General features: G+C 34.6%; 1 protein-coding gene across 1 annotated transcript in view; it reads right to left on the minus strand.

The window, feature by feature from the left end:
• Positions 1–14,842, minus strand: part of HMCN1 (hemicentin 1) — a 408,502-nt gene that overhangs the window by 52,048 nt on the left and 341,612 nt on the right. The window contains exons 77-84 of the mRNA XM_023533191.1: positions 13,777–13,884; positions 13,201–13,338; positions 12,935–13,069; positions 9,390–9,659; positions 6,981–7,171; positions 3,551–3,764; positions 1,897–2,031; positions 1,290–1,484 (exon numbers count right to left, since the gene is read on the minus strand). Of these exons, the coding sequence (XP_023388959.1) occupies positions 1,290–1,484; positions 1,897–2,031; positions 3,551–3,764; positions 6,981–7,171; positions 9,390–9,659; positions 12,935–13,069; positions 13,201–13,338; positions 13,777–13,884 (1,386 nt within the window). The remainder of the gene's footprint in view (positions 1–1,289; positions 1,485–1,896; positions 2,032–3,550; positions 3,765–6,980; positions 7,172–9,389; positions 9,660–12,934; positions 13,070–13,200; positions 13,339–13,776; positions 13,885–14,842) is intronic.

Here is a 14,842-nt window from a genome sequence, read left to right on the forward strand (position 1 = left end):
TTTTTTTATAATTATCTAACCAAAATTATCTTACTAAAGAAAAATGCTGATTATATTCTTACAGTATCTTAAAAGAGCATTCAAATAATCAGGACAAATTAATAAATATTGAGTTCTTTCTAATGGGGGTTATTTAATAAAAAAATTAAGCTTAGTCTCTATCTATAGAGCTTGAAATTAAGGAAAGTGAAAAACTAATTTATTGGTAATTATAAAACACAGAACATAATTCACAAATTTACACGTATATGGTATAAATAAGTACTATATGAGTCTAGATTTATGAATAATCAGAGTCACAGATTTCACTAAATGTCTGGTGAAAAGGAGAATTCTGGCCTCATTAAGATAAACATTAAGTCAATAAAAAGAAAATGAATTGCAGGAAGTAGAGGAGTGGGGGAGAAGGCAGGCAGATGTTGACTCAGATGTTTAATTGTGGTGCCAATGTACTATTCACATTGAAATTTCTAGTAGGGAACTGTAAATGGGAGTTAAAAGAATTTCAGAGCTGGGGATAGATATTTAAGAATCAGAAATTGCGTAGTGACAGGAAGTTAGCATTAGTATTAACATTGGTATTAGAAGAAGAACCAAGAACTTAAAAAGTAGTAATATTTGTGCCGAGAATAGGGGGGAAGGGTAATGAAAAAGGCTGAGACACAGTAGAGTTACAGCAGCTAAAGGTCGATGTCATCTCAAAACTGAAGAGACACTCAACAGCATCCAACGGTGAGATAAAAGCAAGCAGAATAAAGACTGAATGGTCCACTTAACTAGGGGATTAGATAGTATATTTTAATCATTATTTCAATTAATTCAACAGTGGGCTAACAATTTACCCAAATGTAGTCTAGTTGAGACGTTTTTAGATAAAGTATCTCATTCACTTGACCCCCCCAAATTAGAATAACTTAAAGCAGCACTTCTTTCCCAAATTACTGAAGGTTTTAGAAAGCCTAATATATAGCTATTGGCTTAGTGGTGAAAACTACCCTATAATTTATTTGTGATTGTGTTTGCAATTCTTCAATTTCTTTATTCTGAAACAGATGTGAGGTTTTCTACTGATGCTAAATAATGGGTCGGTGATCGGGAACAAAGCAGCGAAATTATTTTATCGTTCGTACTTCTTTTTCCAACGCTGTTTCAGTTTTTTTAATAAGAACTCATTGATTCAAACTTTATGACTGAAGTAAGAATGCAAGAGAAACTTTTCCCGTCCACAACACCTATAGAAAGGCATTAATTGTGGCAGGTAAAGTGCATGTCGACAACTCCAGAGTGACTTACTACAGTGCCATAAATGGCCAGGGAGCCGTTGCCAAGTTGACGGATTCTGTGGTTAATTTCGATGTCCAGCCCCTTTCTGCTCCACTGGATGGTTGGGGCAGGGTCTCCCTTTACCTCGCAGTTCAGAACTGCATTACCACCGAGGGGTTCAATCCAGTTAGCAGGGTAATCACCTTTGAAGACTGGAGGTTCTGGCAAACAACAAAAGACAAATATGAGTAAAAGGAATCTTGGGTGATTTTTTTTTTGTGATTTTGACTTTGACCTATTTAGTGAAGAAGGAGAGGGTAAAGCCACTTTTGAACCTCATGAATTTTACAGAATGAACTGCTCGTGTTAATCAACTAGATAATTTCATCAGTTTCAATAATATAGGCAGATGATTATACTTTGTGCCAAATGGTCTCTTTATTTACTGCTTCCTACTTTTTTTGAGTTGAATGTTCATAATTTTCTACTTCTTATGAATTTGCACTTCTGTGAAACAGGACAAAATGGATCAATAAACCAAAGTTATAGTATATTAATACATAATAAGGAAGCAAAATACAAACCGTTTATTATCAATACATTATAAATTAAAAATAGAGCACTTTTACCTACCTTTCACATAAACAAATCCAATTGCCTTCACAAAACCAACGCTGTTCTCTGCGGTGCACACGTAAGTGCCCGAATCCTCTTTTGACACCCTTTCAATAATAAGTTCACTGTGTCCATTTACACTGTCAAAGTGGGCTGAGAGAAACAAGTTATGAAACAACACACAAGCCTCTCGGTAACCTAGGAAAATAATCACAGCTCAGTGTGGTGCAGGTTAGATTTATGTGTTGGTCAGCAATTGAACCAGAGATCTCATCGTGACCTTGGAGAAGAGGGCCTTTTCCACAGATTTTGCTACGTCTATAGATACTTGTCTGAAGAATGAAATACAGCAGAAGGAAAAGGAAAAGAGAATGAAAACAAACATCTTTTAAAATTATTTTAGATTGAAATTATACCTTTCATCTCAAAGTGCTGCCTAAATCTGGCTCATAGTCTCTCTAGGTTTCAAAAATCTTTCGTTTAGAAATATGATTTTTCCATTTCATTTATCCCACCACTGCTTTTCCTTGCAAATAATTTACATCAAAAACATGAAAACCTTTTCAGTTATAATTCAACTGATTTGGCAGGTCAGAGGGGATGTCATGGAAACATATGACAACTAGGTAATGACAACATGGTTAAATCTGTAATAATTTAAACTTCTCCATAAATGGTCATGATATAAATACTTACAGAGATAAGTAAACTTACGTTAATCCTAAAACAACTGATACTAAATAAGATTATGATTAGATCAACCAATATCTAATTATGTTAGGTATGTTTATCTTGCATACTTTCCCCATTCAAATTATCTTTTACAATTTCATACTGCTGAATATTATGTAAAAAATTAAGCTTTAAACACTTACGTAGCTAAATTAGTACTATACCTTCAGAAAACAGTACTAATTTTTTTGGACTTTATTTTTCCTTAGTGACATATACCATTATTATTAAGGTAATATAGTCGATGAATTCTAGTCATTAACATAAATATTTATAACAGAAAAAAACTCAAGCTTATCACTACTTTTCTAGCAAGACATTTATTAAATGCTAATAGTGCAAGATTTCAAACTCAATTCTGGGATAGGACGTTCTCATTACTATAATATCTTTATGCTGATGACAAAGCCTAACAAATAAGGAGATACTTGTCCTCCCAGCTTCTGGGTTCCAGGTACTACCTTAACATGTAGTGCACAGGTTTACTGGAAATGTTCTACATAAATGATCTACGTGGTTAATGCATACAGTGAGAAGCAGAGTTCTCTGTAAAATTAGGTGAATCTTCAGGACTGTAACAGTAGCCACCTGAATCCATTTACCAATGATGAAGGAGATCCAGGGGGGATAAGTTTAGGTGCCACAATATTTAGAAGACACAATATTGTCTTCTCCTGGGGGAGAGAGATTGTTTTTAGGTTAAAATTCTATTTATATGTTTCAACATATGGTGCTACGATCAACTCATTCTATCAAAAGAATGAAAAGAACATATATACTGGGTTAAAATCTAGGCAAAGGTACACATTTTACAAAATTAGAGCAACCATGTCACTTTCATGGCACTTTCAATCAATTCTCAAGGCTACAGGAAATAGAGATTGGGTTGGAATTCTTGATGGGTGTATTTATTCTCTTCTGAAGAATTAACATTACCAACCTGGAATAATATTGTTGTTGAAGGTCCATGTCAACTTGGGCAATGGAATACCGGTGGCTTTACAGCTTAATCGTAGCCGCTCTCCTTTATTCAATGACACATCTCCAGGAAGTTCAGTGAAAGTGGGGAGGACATGTACAGTCAGGCTGACAGTGCGTGAGTCTTCACCTGCAGCATTGTTTGCAACACAGGTATAGGTGCCAGAATCCTCTGGCTTAAATAAAGAAAAATCATAGGGCTTAGAATTACTTAACTTTATATCATATTACACAAAATACATAAACTTGCATAGCTTGGCTCCCAAAGGAGCACTCTTATTTAAAGACCATTTAAATTTCCATCTTGCAGTCCGAGTCATCTGTCTAGCTTTTGTATAACATAATTTAAAATGTACAAATGTTTAAACAAAAGCCCATATTTCACAGAATTACAGCATTTTATAGTCATAAGAACCCAGGAAAATTTAGATTTCGAAGTTCATTAAACAATTAGTGTACTGCTGCTCTGCAATGTACAAATAAAGAACAAATCATTCTAAAGACTGAAAGAATCTTGACAGCAAGATTGGCTCTCTGGGTAATGTGGCACCAAAGACCACCAAAATTATCAAAGGAAATTGCGAGCGTAGGGGCAATATTACCTGCCATTCTGAAGTTTCACTTGCTAAACCCAATGACCAGCTCTTGGCACTCATTACTAGCTATACTGGTGACATGTGCCACAATTATGACTCACTTTCTTCTTTGAACCCATGTCTTTACCTGTCCAGTAAAGAACCCAGGTCTTTACTGGACAATCTCACTCTTTCCTACCTCACTAGTTGCTCTTTTTCTCTCACTTTTTGCTGGCTTCCTCTCAACATTATGTCTTAATGCTGGCATTTGAAAGGACCCAGTCTTTGCAAGGTCTCAGTCTTTGCACCTTTTTTTCCTCTGTCTACATTCAATTCGTTGGTGATCTCATCCAGTCTTATAGCTTTAAATACCATCAATATGCTGATGGGTACCAGTATTTCCTGCCCAGGTCTTTCCTTCAAACTCTACTAACATTGAACTTCTCATTTCAACTCTCCACTTGGATGCCTAAAAGCCATCTTAAATTCATGTCTAAAACTGAACTCCCCATTTCCTCTTTCCCCTTCCTTTTCTAGTTGTAGCCATCATCTCAGCTGATAGATGTTTTGTCCTTCTAGTTGTTCATGCCTTTGTTCTCAGACATCCTCTACTCTTTTCTTTTTCATACTCTACTTGCAATTTAGCTAGCAAATCCTAACTTCAAAGAAGGTCCTCCTGCTTCTCTCAGTTGCCTCCCTACTGTCTATTCTCATCACAATAGCCAATGCAATATTGCAAAAATGAAAACGTAAGGCAGATAACATTGCTCCTCTGCTCAAAACTTGCAATGGCTTCGATTTTACTCAGAGTAAAAGATAAATTGTTCTAATGGCCTACAAGACACTACATGATCTGGCCTCCATTTTTCTCTGACTGCATTCTTTCTCTTTTTATTTTCTTCTTTGCTTTCACTGGCCTCCTGTTTTTCGTATACATCTGGCATGTTTCCACTTTTCTACCTGTTTCCTCTGCCTGGGATACTCCTATCCCAGATATTTGCTCTGTTAACTCACTTTCTTCAAGTTTTGCTCAGATGTCACCTTCCCAATGGGAACTTACTCTGACCATCCTACTTGAAAATGTAACCTGTACCCCTCCAGCTCCTGATCCCCTTTACTCTGCTCTTCTTTTAGTTTTCATACCACTTTTCTTCTGACTTATTGTATACAGCACTATTATGAGTTCAATATCTTTATGCAGATTGAAATTATTGTTTTTATTTTTTATCTCCTATTTCCCTCCTCTAGAAATAAATTCCATGAGAGAAAAAAATCTCTGATTCTTTTGTTTCCTGATGTTGTCTCACTGCCTAAATCAGTGCTGGTCAATAAATATTTGTTGAATTAATGACTGAGTGCTTCTGAATGTAATACAGAACATATTATGGACTTTTTCTTCTCTCTTAAAAATATTAAAAATTTATACTTGTATCGAAGAATCAAAACATTACTTGGAAATGTACCATAAAAATTATAATTAAAATGGATAGAGGTCAAAAAAATTAAATGAAATAAAAATCTGAATTGTATATATTATTCACAAACAGCCTTCTACTTATCATTTATATCTTTTATCTGGTATTTATAAGCTACCTTATTGTTGGTATTCTTTTAATGTATCTGAGTCATTGTCCCGCTAAAAATCTAAACTTTATTTTTTCTTGTTTAATTTCTTTAGGTCTATAAGAATGATTGAAGGGGCAAATTCAACATTCCTGGACCTAGGGATAAGCCCCACCAAGGGTGTTTACACGTTTGAACAAACAAACAATTTATCCTTATTTTATCAATCGAAAATTCACATTTTAAATTTTTAATATGTCTGAAATTGTGATACAACTTAATCAATCTTTTTCTCTAGTTTGCTTATCTGTATTTTTTTTTCTTTCTTGGTGGTATGTAAAATAATAATCCATCTTACAATCGATGAAAACTTATATTTGAAGAAATACAATTTTTGCTGGCACATGTGGGAGTTAGGGTCTAGCGACATAGCATGTGGGAGTTAGGGTCTAGCGACATAGCATTTCACTGGCAATCCTAGGCGTCTGGCTAATGACTAAGATTATACTATAAAGTGAATGCAATCATTTTTATTAATCTGTTCAAATTAAGTCCATTGAGATTCTATAATAAAATTTAGGCATTTTGAAGGGTAATGAAGAGGAATAAGATATGCACAAAAGCTCTGAAATTGATTCACATTTTAATCATGGTTAATATTTAGTGCCAAGTACAATACTCTCAAAACACATAATATATTTAACGTATGAATAGGTACACATTCCTCTTCAAGAGGACTACCACTGAAAAACTGAGATGCTTCTGATAACTACTATTCCACAGACTGGTGAGGTACCACGTAAGAATATTCAAAAATCTCAGGTTGCATAGATCCCTAAGACCTTAGTTTTCAATGATTAGAAAGAGTTATTTAAAAACTCGAAAAGAACTTTAAAAAATGCTATTTTTATTTGGTTAATAATACATTGGACATCCTTACATCTTCACTCTTGTAATTATTCATTAAGTATTAAATGTAAACAGGCACTTAGAATTTTTTCTGAGAAAGCAGATTTCCACAAAAATAAAGAAAAAATTTTAGGAGGAGGCCATTTATGAGTTCCTACTGTCTGTTCAATACTAGTCTCAGACCTGGGACATAAAATTAAATATGTGCAAAATTAATTGGTGACCTGAATTTATGAGTGAATTTTATTTCATTATTAAAGAATATATTTCCAAGCTAAGTTACTAAAGTAAAAAGATAAATTAACAATCTTGCTTAAAGTATCTGTTCATATCTATTATACTTACCACAGCATTTTCCAGAATGAGCTCTCCATAGGGTTCGACAGTGTATTTTCCTAACAAGTTCGCTAAAACGACATTGTCTTTTTTCCAGTTAATTGCTGGTGTGGGGATTCCATCAGCCACACACGGAAGGATGGCCTGTGAATTCTCATGGACCGTGTAGTATACTTCCGCACTTCGGATTCTGGGTGGTACTACGAAGAGTTTAAAATCGATGGTCATTCAGGAAGTTGAGTTCAATATCTTTATACAGATTGAAAATTAACACACAAAAGACTCTTCTGAAGGTAATTTTGCTAGAAATACTAAAAAAAAAATCTACTAAAATGTTTGTTCGTTATCATAAAAGCAATTCAAATTTTTGATGCTAGCAAGAATTCTAATCGATGTGAACTTATTGAGTATATTTACAATCAGTTTCTGAGCAAATGGCTTAGAACAGGGTTGGAAATCTTTAGATTCTATCTGACTTCCTGACTTTTTCTTACTTGAGTTTCTTCTGCATATTGCAGTGAAGTAAAACAAACACACAAGAACAACAAAAAACAAAAACACTTCTGTGGTTGTGTAACTGCTGGATTTGTATCACAGACATAGTGTGAGAACAAACTAATAACAGCCGCAGTTTAAAACAGTGTAAAACACTCACCCCATAGTGAATATCACAACGTGCTAAAAAAAAAATTTTATTGCAGTATTTCACATGTTACAACAAATGCAAGTAAAACCCGCTTAAGGCATTTAATTCAGTTTTTATACCATCACAGAAGAAATTTTTATAGTGGTTTCATAACACTGTGCATTGTGATACCAAATATTCCCTATGCCTCAAATTTTTTTGAATTAGAATTGAGGCAATAAAGATAAATTGAATATTTTGGTATACTAAGAAATACCTTAGTGGATGTAGAACTGAGATATTCTAAAGGAAAAGGCTTTAAAGTATTAAGGATACTTGAGTCAAAAAGTAAAAATACTTTCGGTATTATTCAAACATATCAGTGAGAAATGGGTCAATCTTAATGACATTTTAAGCGACAGGACTACAGTTGATTTCAGCAAAAACAAAACTATGTGTAAACTAATTTTTCATCCTTTTATGATTATATGAGGAATATATACACATATGAATGATTACAGGCATAACCATTGTAGATAATATGAAAAACATAATCTATTTTGCTGAATCGTGCATCATAAATATTCATTTTTTACTAAATTATACTGTATTTCATTATCTCTTTTATGCTAGTTTCCTTGGACATTCATTATACTTTTCTAGCTTTATTGCATTATGGGCAGTAATTGTGGTCTGTATTTTTAAACCCTAATGATTTATTTTTGTTGTTTAGTATATGGTCAATTTTGGTAAATTTTCTACAAATACTTGAAAAAAAAGAGTATTATTTATTTATTAGTCTCTTATTTATTAGTTTAAGTATACTGATCAGTTCAAGTATATTAACAGAAAGCAGGTATAGATTGGGGAAGACATTTAGAAAATTCATAAGTAGTGACTTTTTATTTGGAAAAATTATTCATTTATCAATTAGAAGTTTTTCCACTTAAAATTTTACTGTAACTATAAGGTTGCAAGAAATTCAAACACATCTGAAAAATAAAGAATAGCTTTCATAAATTTTTGAAAAAACAGAAACTCATCATTAAAACAAGAGTAACAGTACTATTACTAATACTAATATTACTAGTACTAATAATAGTACTGAAAACAGTAGTTAGAAACAGTTCGATTTACTTATTGTTTTCTACCACTGATATTAATAGGTATTCTATCTTTAGTCTTAAAACATACATTAACACTAAACTATTTCAATGCTGATCTTTAGAGATTTTGTTAGCTGTCTGAATACAAAATAAAAGAAAGTGATTTATTTCTGTTAAAATATACATGTAAATATTTTGCTACTTTAAAATAATGAATCAAATAGATCTCTAATTCTCATTAGGTTCACGCTATATTCATAATGTAGGTCATATAGTGATTAGTTTTGAGCCAAGATGACTTTCACCTTGAGAAGTAAAGCTGAAGAGTCGCAAACACAAATGGACTCCTCATAAGACAAAGAATAGAGCACTATGATCACAATATTAGGGAATTATTGGCAACACATTAAGTATCCTGACTATATTAATAAACTCTCTTTCTCACACACATATGTGCATACACAAATAAATACAGCCTACAGAAAACAGATTTGAGGGGCAAGTATACCTCTAGCACACACGCGTGCACGTGCATGTGCACGTGCGCGCACACACACACACACACACACCATATTCTGAATTATTGATTTTGCATGGTTTTTATTTCTGTCATATTTTTCTTAATTGTCTTTTCTCTTTGCCATGGTAACGTAGAAGACTGAAATAATTTACATTCAAACCACTTACCATGGACAGTGAGCTTAGTGCTCGTGCTGCTTGATCCTGCCACATTAGCTGCCATGCATGTGTACTGACCCGCGTTATCGGGCTGGGCAAATGCTATTTGCAGAGCCCCAGAGCTGAGGATGCGCTGGCGGACTGATTCCATGATTGCTTGCCCATCTCTATGCCACGTAATGTCAGGTGGTGGGTGCCCATCCGCCTCACAGGGTAGTGTGATGGGCTTATCCACAGCAATGATATATTCCTTTGGATGGGGGCTAATGACTGGAGGAACTAAAAGAAACAAAGTTTGAATTTCATCTTAAAGCAGGAGTGCACCATTTACACACTACAGTATTGCTCTAGCAAAGTGAAGTCACATTGAAACAAAATCCCGACGTTAACATATCTCTTCAAAGGGTCACTATAGTTTGTTTTCATTGAACTCGTTTCAGAAAATTATTCTCGATCTAGTTAACAAATGTAAACAATAATCTATTTTAAATGAAGATATAAACATATATTCCTGACAGACTACATGCCTAGAAAATTTAGGTGTGTTGACAGAGGCATTATTTTAAAGCATAGATGTACTGTCTGATTCATTTCAGCTGCTTAAAACTTTCAAAATAGATGCCTTCAAGGTTTGGAAATTATTTAACTACTCAAAGATACTCTACTCATACATTTTCTGCAGTGCTTAGCATGATATCTCATATACAGTGGCCATATTTAATAAAGTATTTTTTAAATGAATGAATGAATAAATAAATAAATGGATCATGAAAAAAGAACTATATAGATAAAAGCCTTCCCATTTCTTCAGAAAACTGTGGAAGAACTTATGATAAGGATTTCTCTTCCCAGTGTTTACAATAGGTTGATTATTGCTTAGCCACTCGCCTGGATATTCTATCGAGACTTGAAGACATTAAATAAGTATGAAAGAACAACCAACCACAAGCACGTAAAAAAGGAAGTCAGAGACGAACCCTTTCCTGAGGCAGTGACAAGGTGCAGAAGACAACCAAGATGATAAAAATGCGACTTTAAATGTGCACAGACAAAAAAAAAAAAAAATCTTCTGAAGCATCTACCACCCATTCAAGAAAATTTGAGAGAAAAACAAGGCCACCACATTCATTGTTACCACATTCATTGTTTCCACATGCTAAGAAAAGGAATCACAAACAAGATCCTTGAGAACTCCACCGACCCATGTAATGCTCTGTGCATGAAAAGTCCCAGGAACCTAGAACTATCTGCTATGTTTCCAGAGGAAGCTGTGGAGAAATAGGCAACCACATGGAGACCAAATCTTAGGGTATACTAATAGTGATGAGTAAAATAAAGTCAACAAATTGTGACAAAAATATGAATTTGCCTGTTAAAGTTATTTATATCAACCAAAATTAATTGGTTGACTTTGTGCTTGCAAGTAGAGACTGGATTCAGAACAAGGAGAGATTGGATTCAGAATTTTTAATGTCTCTAGAGTATGCAATTATCTCTGGTTGCTTTGGAATGTTGAAGTGTTATTAGCTGTTTAATGTGTTTTCTTTGTCCTATAATCGCACATATTAATATTTTAAATCAACTAGTGGAAAAAAATAAAAAACAACCCTCAAGTCTGGAAGTGTTCTTTTCTCTGACTTCTGTGTTGCTAAAACCAGTGAATACTTCTTGGTCCTTATCCTACTTGACCTCTCACTTGCATTCAACAAAGCTATCCACTCACTTCTTGAAACACTCTACTCTCCTGGACTTCATCTAGTTTTCCTTGACATTTCTGCCCTCTCTTTTGTATTTTTTTCCCAGCATCCTCTCCTTTCTTGGATTCCTCCCTAATGCAATGTCCCAGGGCTCTGTCCTTACTCTTTTCTGTCCAAATTCTCATTCAGTCTGTGGACTGAAATACACTGACAATACTTCCAGATTTATGCCTTAGACTATACTTCTCCCATGGGCTTAGAGTTCATAAATATTCAACTCTATTTGACATCTCCACCAAGATTTCTAATAGTTCTCCACATTTAACATGATGAAACAGATCATGGTTTCCTTCTTCCAAACCAGCTCCTCCCCTTGCGTTCCCCATGGCACTATCATCCACTTACTAGCTCAAAGCCCAAAGCCCAGGACATGTAATTAATTCTTCTTTCCTGAGTCCCCAAATCTGATTTATCAGCAATCATGGCAACTACACCTCCAAAAACATTTTGAACCCATCCCTTTTTCCATTAACCCCTGCAACTCACACACATACCCCAACTCCTGGCCAGACCATAATACCCTGACTAGATGACTTTAGTTCTTCCAGCTCTAGTCTTGCCCATTCTCTAAACTATTATTTAGACAGCAGCAAAAAAGAGCTTCCTAAAACCAAACCAGGGTCTTGGTTAAATGCTTAAAAGGTTTCCTGCCTCATGGAGAATGAAATCTAACCTTTCTGTGGTCCTCGAATCCTCCAGGCACTGGCCCTGCCTTCTCTTCTGGTCTCTTTCATAATCTGTCAATCTTTCCCTCACTCACCACTGTCTAGCCACACTGGCATGCTTCTTTTCTTACACTTTCCTGCCTTTGAGCCATCGCACACGCTGACCTCTTTCCCTGGGACACTCCACCACATTTATATGGCTTATCCTAGCTCATCGTTCAAGTCTCAGCTTAAATGGGACCCCCTCAGAGAAGCTACTTCAACCGCTAATCTAATGTGGCCCCCATATTTCCCCATTATTCTCCATTTCAGTCTTTTGTTTTTATTTTCTATGAGAATTTATAATGATTTCATTTATTTGGTAGTTTAGTTTTTTCCTTCTCCATACTACAAGGAAAGGATCATATTTGTAATGTTCAATGTATTTCCACTTAGTATACCAATAAATATTTGTTGAAAAACGTGTTGAAAAATACAAAGGAATTAGATTTATAATCTGTAAAGAGGTGAGCTCTACTCTAGTCATTAATTCATCACAGGAAAATCACACTATGAGAGAATGCAAAATCAGCTAATGCAAATTCAGTAGCTCGGCACCTATTTTTAGTGTACTTTTTCATTCACGAAAGCCATGCATAAGATATGATAATTATATCAAGAAAATATTAGTTAAATGTGAAAAAAACCCATTCTGTATTTAGAATAATTTTTTTCTAATAACTTGGTTTAAGTGCAATTTATAATTTATTTTTTAAGTGGATATTACAATCTAATATTTCATAATATATCTAAAGTGTATTATGGAAAGATGGTTTAGTACTCTATTTCATTGTGGCACATATTTAAGGTATTTAAAAATACCTTAAATATGTGCCACAATGAAATAGAGTACCAAACGGAGGCTCACAGAAGTTCAAAAGGCAATGGGAAGCCTCAGCTTTCTTATACAATGCAAAAAAAAGAGTCCGAAAACATTAAATTTTCTTTTTCATAAGTGTAACAGAAAAACAAATATGATGATATAAACTAAGAAAGTTGAGAACTCTGGCAGCATAATTGTTTTAGAAATATGAATTTTGGTGTTCATGGTTATAAACATCTTTGCAATGGAGACGTTACTTAGGTTAAGTACCTTGAACATTTAACTTGATTTTGCCCAAGGCTGTACCAGCTGGATTCTGAGCCACACACATGTAAGTACCAGCATCCTCTCTGCTAGCTCTGGAGATCTGTAAGCCGCCTCTAGGAAGAACTGCATGGCTTTTGCCTACATCACAGTACAAAAGCATAGTGAGAAGGTTTTTATTTTCATAAAAAAAATATATATATATACACTGACTTCTGAAATAGAAAACACTGTATTGCTGTGAGTCTCTTAACAGAGACAGTGATAAGTACCTGAAGTGATGACATTGATGCCTTCTTTTTGCCAAGTAATGAAAGGACTAGGTGTCCCTGTTGCTTCACATGGCAGTAAAATGGGATTGTTTAGAATGACGTCCAGTTCACTTGGCTGAGGCTGAATGACTGGAGGCTCTATAGGAACCAATCGATGGAAACAGGCAATGGCACTAGTTAGTGACAAGTCTATAGCAGCCATGAGGCCAAACATGTCCAGATTCAGAATTCCAAAATATTAGTGATTCGACTGTTCCAGGGAAAAGTGAACACTAGCCATATTTCATTTATTCATCTTGCTACTATAGCCAGTTTCCATTAGAAGACCAGAAGCAGGAACAGATTATAAAAATTCAAGAAGAAAAAGATTTTTTTTTTCCTGTGTGGTTTGTTACCTGTGGATCTTCTTTAGTCTATTGAAGAATATTTACCAGGCTTTCATATCCTTTAGATATTACTTGGTTCATAGCTCAAAACAGTATGACTTCTCAAGAATAAACATGACAAACCAAACCAAACCAAATAATAATAATAAAAAAACCAGCAAGCTTTTAATGAGTAAATAACCTTTCATACCCTGGACGCGAAGGGTCACGTGTCGATGTGCAGAACCAGCTGCATTCCTGGCAATACAAGTGTATCTTCCAGCGTGGTTTAACTGAGCGGCAGATATTTCAATTGCTCCTAAAAAGGAAAAAGTTTTCATGCACAACGCATCTGTTTCTCTGGTTTCACAAACTATGTCTCTCTGATTTTTGTTTTCATTCCCATAGCACAGTGGTGCTTGGCTTATAATACTTATTCCCCCTTAAGTGCCTAGCACAGTATACTTTTTACAATCACTATTAACAGCTTTACTGAGGCGAAATTTACATACCATAAAATTCACCCGTTTAAATGTACAATTCAATGATGTTAGTACATTTACAGAGTTCTGCAACTAGTATCATAATCTAATTTTAGAATATTTCCATTACCCCAAAAAGAAATCTCATCCCACTTACAGTCACTCCTCACTCCTTACCCTAGCCTGAGGCAATCACTAATCTACTTACTGTCTCTGTATATTTGCTTTTGTGAACATTTCATACAGATGGAATCATACAGAAGTGTTTTGGGTCTGACATCTTTCACTGTGAGCATAGTTTCTGAGTTTCATCTGTTGTAGCATGTGCCAATATTTTTGATCCATTTTATTGCTAAATAGAATTTATTGTGTGGATTATCCACATTTTGTTTATCCATTCACCAGTTGATGGACAATTGAATTCTTTCTACTTTTTGGCTATGGTGAATTATGCTGTATGAACATTTGCATACAAGTCTTTGTGTGAACATATGTCTTCATTTCTCTGAGTAAATGCCTAGGAATGGAGTTGCTGGATCATATGGTAACTCTAATATTTTGAGAGAGTTCCAAACTGTTTTCTTAGCACAATACTTTGTGGTCAGGGTAGTTAATGTATATTTTACTATTTTAATTGCTACCGATTTATACAGGTTTCTTAGATAGCAACAATACTTTGCTCTGAAAGTCAAGTTCCATCCTGAGAACAATCTTCCATTATTTGCCTTCTATTGAATAAACAGATTTCCTTAGAATAATATGCTCACATTCATAATGCTCCAAGATACCAGTTGC

The sequence above is a fragment of the Pteropus vampyrus genome, unplaced genomic scaffold (assembly GCF_000151845.1).
Source record: "Pteropus vampyrus isolate Shadow unplaced genomic scaffold, Pvam_2.0 Scaffold98, whole genome shotgun sequence".
NCBI classification, from domain to species: Eukaryota; Metazoa; Chordata; class Mammalia; order Chiroptera; family Pteropodidae; genus Pteropus; species Pteropus vampyrus.